This window comes from Diplotaxodon limnothrissa, linkage group LG18 (genome assembly GCF_057381915.1).
Source record: "Diplotaxodon limnothrissa isolate DT_005_m linkage group LG18, D_limnothrissa_male_GT1.1, whole genome shotgun sequence".
Lineage (NCBI taxonomy): Eukaryota > Metazoa > Chordata > Actinopteri > Cichliformes > Cichlidae > Diplotaxodon > Diplotaxodon limnothrissa.
The window spans coordinates 635,001-642,500 of NC_140613.1; the positions used below are offsets into that span (position 1 = coordinate 635,001).

The window sequence follows — 7,500 nt, forward strand, 5'->3', positions numbered from 1 at the left end:
CCTGCAGCCATCAGGTGTGCAAGTAAGACCCCGCCCACGCCTGACGCACATGTCCAGGGAGCGAACACCTGGAGGCTCCGCCTTTAATCTGCTCTGTTTGTGTTTGAGGGAGCTGTCGTCCACCTTCAGTCGCCTGACTCAGAGGGTGGAGCTGAGTGACGCTGAGCTGGAGGGAAACATCCGTCAGCTGAGCTTCAGGATCCAGAGACTGGAGAACATCCAGAGGCGTTCCAAGGCCTTCAGGTCAGAGCTCCGAGCCGCTCGTGGTTTGGAGAGTTCACAGGAACTCCCGCTCAGAAACAAACTTCAGTGCACGAGATGCAAAAGTTAAATTCAGGGATTGCACATCAGATCTTTGGCGTTTTCTGGACAGTCAGCGTGCAGAGATCCCAGAAGTCCCAGTTTGGGAATCATGAATCTGGTTTTCCAACGTTTGGCAGCTTTGGGTCAAAATAAGGTTTAAAAATCGTTTTTCTGTGCAGCGTTTACTTACAATATTCCAGCGTCCATAAACACACCCCACGCACTTCCAGGTCCTGTTAGCATCTCAGCAGAAGCTGCATGTCTTAAAATCTTGTTTTCGTTTGTTCAGGAACAGAGCCACCGAGCTGGAGACTCAGCTGGAGGTCTTTTCGGTTCAGTACCTGCAGGAAAACTAAAGAAGAAGAACTGCTGCTGTGGTGAAGCTCCTGGCCAATCAGAAGCTGGTGGAGAGTCCTGAGGTATTGCTCGTCGCCCAGCGTTAACACCGACAGTCGCATAAATCCCAGACAGCTCCCTGCTCAGGTGACCTTCGTCACCAACCAACACAAACCAATAGAGGACAGCTTACCACTGAGGGCTGAACAGGAAGCAGCAGGAGACCCTGAGTCGACGCTTTTGCTTTAGAATCAAGGGTCAAAGTTCGTCTGTAGGCTCGTACAGTCTGGCCTTCATGAGCAGCTGATGAGCTCCTGAATCTTTGGCTCCACCTTCAGGCCATTTGGGTCTCCTGAGGTGGTGAGTGGATGCTCCGCCTTCGCCGCGACCACAAACAGCTGAACCTCAGCAGCTTATCTCACACCAGCTTCTAATATCTCATCATGTGACTGTGATTAGACGTATTGATCAGTGATAGAATCCATAAATCTGTGCATTATTGCTCCGACGTGTGATGTGTTTCAGAGCTCCACCTGGCAGGAAGTCAACCTTCTAGTGAAAAATCAAGAAAATAAAAGCATTGAATGTTCTATGGCTTCATTTTTTCCTCTCTTTAATGGCCCTGGTGTACTCAACACTGTTTCACTGCTGAACGCAATTAAATACTCAGCTCACCCCTCAGTGCAGCACATTCAATTACCTCCACCCGTCCCCATCAGGGTTACACAGACAGGTGGAGGTGGGAGTGCTGCAAAGAGCAGGTCAGGCCTCAGATACAGCCTTAAGCAGTTTAAAAGAAGTGTCCTGAGTAAGATTTACCAGTTTAAAGATCAGCCGAGATGAGCTGAGCCGATCTTGTTTGTGAATGTTTGAGTGCTGACCTGGTTTTCTTCAGGTTTACTGACCTGAGACTGGAGTGGTTCACACAGTTTTATAGTGGGAGTTCTGGTCAGGAAATCTTCCTGGATTTTTGGGTGTTGTTGGGATCAAATGAGCTCAGTCACCAAACCACTCAAAGGCCCTTGTCCTCGTCATGGCGCCCTTCTTCTTAACACATTTCTAATGATTATCGTGGAAAACTGAGCCTCACAGTTTTTTAAGTGAGAAATGCTTTTGTCTCTTTTTGTGACTCTCGGCTCGTCCGCTCGACTCGAAGCTTGTTGTCTCAAGTTTCCTCTTCGTGCTCACGCTGAAGCCAGCAAATACACTTTGATCAGGTCACTTTTGTGGTGTTTTCTCTGTTATCCTAATGTTTATCAATGAATGTGTGATTGTGGATGGACAGAGCTGATGCTTCTCTGCAGTGCTTCCTGCTGCCACTGGAGGTCACTGCTGCACTGCGAGCACCTTCCTCCCGTCAGACCTCCCCCTATAGCAGGGGTGGGCAACTCCAGGCCTGGAGGGCCGGTGTCCTGCAGGTTTTAGATGTGTCCTTGAACCAACACAGCTGATTTAAATGGCTAAATTAGCTCCTCAACATGTCCTGAAGTTCTCCAGAGGCCTGGTAACGAACTAATCATGTGATTCAGGTGTGTTGACCCAGGGTGAGATCTAAAACCTGCAGGACCCTCGAGGATGTCAGGACCCCTGCATCAGCGCCACCTCCCACTTCAACATGTCGTTGAACACTCAGGTACAGGTGAGTGCTCAGACCCCACCTGTCTGCAGCTTTTTGCTCAGTCACATGATGAGTGTTTGAATACCCGGCCTTCTTCCTCTCTGACTGACTCGCTGCTCCATCTTGTGGTATAAACTGGTATTTTACCCTGCGTTGCCCGTTTTAATGCAGCATGTGCCCCAAAAGTCAAAGGCTCCGGTCTTTTGTTGTTACACACATTCATTTACAACACACAGCTTCAAGTTCACACTTTATCTTATTTGTCTGTGCTTCAGACAAGCTCGGCTTGTTTCCACCGAGTGAAATCTGACAGGACAAACTTCCTTCAGCTGTTGTTTCTGTGGAAATCTACGAGGGGGCAGGAAAAGCAGGACAAACCGGGGGGGCTCTGTAACACTGCCCTTAATTAAAACACTCACAGTAACGTTTCTGCACAGAACACACTGATTGGACTCCAGGTTTCTGTGTCACCCGTTTAATATCATCAGTTTACATGTGATTACTGTCCGTACAGTCATTTACATCAGAACCGTACAGACGTGAAGACGAGCAGGACTCAGGAGAAGCAGCAGGACGAAGATTCACACTCCTCATCATCGTGTGGATGAAGTTTGTGAATCTTCCCGTTAATCTCTGAAGCAGGAAGCTGTGGATGAAAACGCGCTGGCTGTTTGCTTTTCTGGAGCTCTTTGCTTTTGTTACTTGGGCGTCCTGACTTGAACACAGTAAAACCCTCAGAATGAGAAGCGCTGTGGTTTCCTGTCAGCTGATCTGAAAAGAACCATAGACAGGAAGTCATCCCGAACTAAGGACAGGACAGGAAGCCTTCACCGCTCCAGGACTCGGGGGACGCTGCTTTGATTTAGCTTTCGTTTAACCGGATCAGCTGCTGCGCGTTTTCTCACACTCACCTGAGAACCAGCGACAGGAAGGAAGGGACAGAGCATGAACACGACTTTTCAGAATAAAACACAGAAACTGTAACAATAATACAAACATCAGTTTTAAACTATAATGTGTTAATGTTTGGAATCAATCACAGGCGCCTCCCACAGGCAAACACAGGAACAGCAGCAGGTATGACGGGACGATGAGCGCCACCTCCAGGCCAGGCGGGAAACCGCTGCAGTCGTTTTGTGAAAAACCTTAACGCACAGAAGTGCCGCTGCATCAGTGAGACATGTTAGGGTTTAAAACGATTAAATAAAGCTGTTTTATTATTTTTTATAAACACAATGGAAATGTGCTCATAAACATGTTGGCGCTCCGTGTTTGAGGGTCAAAAGCTTCGTCCAGCGCCATGACTGGATTTGAAATATTGAGGCGTAGACGTAGAGCACGGAGGGTTTTGCAGCATGCGTACACTTCAGGGTTAGAGAGATATTCTCTGGGAGAGTCTGAACAGAATGTCCTGAACTAGATATTGGAATCAGCGGTAGGATGAAAATGATCAAGGCTAGGCAGAGGGGTGTTTTTCTTTTCTGTCTCTTTCAGAGGAAGGAGCAGATACGAGGCGAGGTCGGAGGTGAGCAGGTGGGAGGACTCGTAGGGATCCAGCAGACGTTGGTTCTGGAAGAAGCTGTACGGCTCGCTGAGGGTCATCCTTTGTGTGAAGACAGACGGCTGTGTCACTTAGGGGGCGAGGCGTTTAACTTTTCAACTGCCAAAGCAAATCGTTTTAATTCAATTCAGTTGTATTTATATAGCGCCAAATCACAACAAAAGTCGCCTGAAGACGACAGATATTTCTCCTGAATTCCTTTGGAAAATATTTGACACATGCCCGAACCCTTCCTGCAGGTGGCGCTAGCCCTGATACAGCTGCTTCATCATCACCACATGGAAAACATCAGAATTCTGAGTTATGAATTCTGTTATTCACCTTTAGCACCACACCTGATCTCAGGTGTGAAGGTGGCCTCTTGGTTGGATTTAAATAAATGCTGCTGCAGTACCAGCTGTTGCCTGCAGGGGGTGACACACAGAGGCGAGTTTCTAACAGACCCCTGCTGCTGTTTTATGGCTTTAAAGGGTTAAAAGTAACAAGGTGAAGAAACATGGGAGGAAAAAGCCTTAAAGTGGGCGTGTTCTGCTTCTCCTCACTCCTGCAGCTCCGTGGTTTGGATTACTCATTAGGAAAGGACCTGGTGTTAAGCTTCATGTCCACGGACATCGTGAGTTTTTATAACCTGAGCTGAAAGACGTGCTGCAAGTGAACAGAGCCGATAGAAAAGCTACAGAGGCGAGAACGACCACTGAAGAGATTCTGGGGTTTGGACATGACAGGGTGACCAGCAGGGGGCGACTCTGGTGTGCGACTGTATACAAGTCCATGAGAAAATGAGCGCAGGGAAGTCTTTCCCGATGAGTCGCTGGTTTCACGTCTGCTTCATTAAAAAACAAAGTTTATTTTCTAAATTCTGGTCCCGTTAATACAAAGCAGGAGAGGGGCAGAGTGGGCGGAGCCAGGTGACAGAAGGAGAAGGTTTAAAGATGGTAGTGACACCTGCTGGGATGTTCAGATGTCCACTGGGAGTGAGCAGAATGGACAGGATCAGACGTGAGTCCAACAGACTAATGGCTCAGTTGGTCTGAGCATGTGCAGAAGCGGGAAGGTGGAGCTTCAGGCGGGAAGAGAAGAGAAAGAGCTCAGAGGAGGTTCATGGACGTAGTGGAGAGGGTTGGAGGGTGCTGGGATGGAAGATGATTCGCTGTGGAGAGCAGCTGACAGAGGAAGGAGACAGAGAAGCAGGCTGTGGTGGAGGATGGAGGCGGGGCTTCCATGAGTACAACAGAGCCGCCCACTTTCAAAACACCACGAAGGCGAAAATGCTCAAAAAGGTGCTCACGGTGGAAACGTCTATGCTGCATGTAGGAGGACATCTCTGGCTGCGAGTACATGAGCTCCGCCCACCTGATGTTCAAACGTTCTTTTCATGAAGGACAGCCATGAAAAGAACGTTTGTGTCAGATAAAGAAGGATTATTTTGAGTCGTGAATCATGCAAAGCTGCTCTGACAAGTCCACGAGTCCAGAGTTTCCTCCCCCTCTTCATCCTTCACGACATCACGTTTAAAGTCGACCATCAGGAAGTGACCGATGAGCAGAGGAAAATCAGCAGCAGGTGAGCGCAGGTGACGAGGAGGAAGAGGAGGAGCTGAATTCAATCTTCTTGTTAAAGGTGAAAAGATGATCGACCTGCAGACGGCGTTGAGAATGCAGAGCTACAAACAGGAAGCTAAAGGGCTGCGCCGTTCCCTCACTGTCTGGTTTCAACCCGGGCATCCAACCGAGCTCCCGTGACTCTGGGAGCAAGGCTCCGCCCTCCCATGACTCGCCGTCAGACGTCGCTCATGTCGAAGGCCCTCATCAGCAGGTCTAGGTCGCCCATGTTGGCGGCCTGGAACAGCTCGGGGCGGTCCATCATTGAGATGGCGATCCGCAAGGCGGCCCAGATGTTAGCCGACATCTGCTGCTGGCTGCAGCGCTGACTCCGCCTCTGCTGGTTCAGCGCCGTGAGGAAGTTACTGACCGCCTCCCTGCAGGACCAGGACCGGGGTTATACAACTACATCGCCGCAGTAAGACTGGTCTGTGTGAGGTCAGAGGTCAGTGCCAGGGTTACCTGTGCGCTCCCAGGTTGATGCAGCTGATTCCCAGGTTGTACCGCGAGCGGATGAATCCGGGCTGCAGCTCCAGAGCTCTGGTGTACGCCTCCACCGCCTCCTCGCTGCGGTTTCCGTTGGCGAGCGTGGCTCCCAGACGGTTCCACAGCAGGTAGTCCTGCAGAGAGAAACCCCGCCGCTGACAGCGTCACTGCTCGTATGAAAGGACCGCCACCATGTTGACGTGTGTGTGTCTGCGTGCGTGTTACCTGTGGCCTGACAGACAGCGCTGCACTGAAAGCTTCCACCGCCTTGTCGAAGTCCGAGCTCAGGTTGAAGAGGACTCCCAGCCCGGTCTGCAGGTCGGGATCCACACAGTCCAGGTTCAGCACAGCCGCCTCCTGGAAGAGGAGCAGCACGTCCTGCAGCTCACACCTGCGCACACACACAGCTTGGTTCCATCCAATCACAGAGGAGTTGGAACTTTACAAGAACAAGCTGACTGAACTTCATACCTGGCAGGTGTGGAGGCGTGGGGGCTCCTGCACGGCATGGCCGGGGAGCCCCGTAGCGGACTCCTGCTGTCCTGGACCAGGTGTTTATATCGCGGGTTGTGACAGATCCAGCGGCGCAGCACGTCGCCGGCCTCCCGCTGCATGCCGCTGTTAGTGAAACTGACGGCGAGCGCCATGAGGGCCGGCAGGTTGTTGGGGCGGAGCTCCAGGCACCTGCAGCAGGTAAAGCAGATTAGCTCCAGCAAACAGTTAGCATGTCAGGGTTGAATATAAAGCAGAGCTCTCCAGCATGAAGGCGACTGACCTCTGCAGCGACACGATGGCGGCCTGCTCGTTCTCGTTGTCAGCCTGAGTCATACCCAGAAGCTGCCACGCCTGAAAACGTGAAGAAGAAGAGGAATGTGAGAACTCACTGATTCTGATTTGGACCGAGCACAAACGACCTGGCTGAAAATGGTTGGACATCTAAACGTCACGCAGCTCCGGTCAGCCCGTTTTAGGCCCCGCCTTCTGTGGGACCGCTGGGTCTCGCCACAAACCTCTGCCTCGCTGTTTTTTTCCTCGCTTTCAGTGCCATGCATCATGACACAAAGATGAAGGCGTTCGCACGCAGCGCTCACGCGTGTTTGTAGTGCTGGGCGTGTGTGATGATGCTTAGCCTGGTGGTGGTGATGTACGTTTTCCAGCTGCTGGTAACTGTAATCTGTATCTGAGGGGAAAACGATATTCAGCACCTTCACTTTATTTTAACATCGTCATCACCATGGTAACTCGGTGGAAAGGCGTGCCTTTTCTGGCTTCCTCTTTGGACACGATTGTTTCCGTCACTGAACTTCTCCTAATTTGTCTCTTTGCCGGTGCAGACTTCTCCGCCCCTTTCTCTTCCTGATGCAGTGAAATGTGGGCGTGGCAGACTGCAGGCCACGAGCACGCGTCACCAACACGTGCTCGGTGGTACAAACAGAACTGGCCAGCACAACGTTTCATATGTCACATGATAACTTTCATCTCAACTCCCCCCGGTCGTGTTTCTACCTGTTAAAAGGGAGTTTTTCTGCCCACTGTTGCCATAGCGCTGGCTCATAGGGGTGGAGTGTTTCTCTGGAGTTACATAAAAAGCCTTC

At 50.7% G+C, this 7,500-nt stretch overlaps 2 protein-coding genes across 2 annotated transcripts in view; one reads left to right on the forward strand and one right to left on the reverse strand.

The window, feature by feature from the left end:
- Window positions 1–659, forward strand: part of mfn1a (mitofusin 1a) — a 13,605-nt gene extending 12,946 nt beyond the window's left edge. Inside the window, exons 15-17 of the mRNA XM_085377400.1 lie at window positions 1–22; window positions 109–243; window positions 593–659. The exon at window positions 1–22 is cut by the window's left edge and continues 175 nt beyond it. Of these exons, the coding sequence (XP_085233526.1) occupies window positions 1–22; window positions 109–243; window positions 593–659 (224 nt within the window). The remainder of the gene's footprint in view (window positions 23–108; window positions 244–592) is intronic.
- Window positions 660–5,597: 4,938 nt separating this feature from the next.
- pex5lb (peroxisomal biogenesis factor 5-like b) overlaps window positions 5,598–7,500 on the reverse strand; it is a 26,849-nt gene continuing 24,946 nt past the window's right edge. Inside the window, exons 12-16 of the mRNA XM_085377586.1 lie at window positions 6,681–6,751; window positions 6,377–6,589; window positions 6,131–6,296; window positions 5,882–6,039; window positions 5,598–5,796 (exon numbers count right to left, since the gene is read on the reverse strand). Coding sequence (XP_085233712.1) covers window positions 5,598–5,796; window positions 5,882–6,039; window positions 6,131–6,296; window positions 6,377–6,589; window positions 6,681–6,751 — 807 coding nt within the window. The remainder of the gene's footprint in view (window positions 5,797–5,881; window positions 6,040–6,130; window positions 6,297–6,376; window positions 6,590–6,680; window positions 6,752–7,500) is intronic.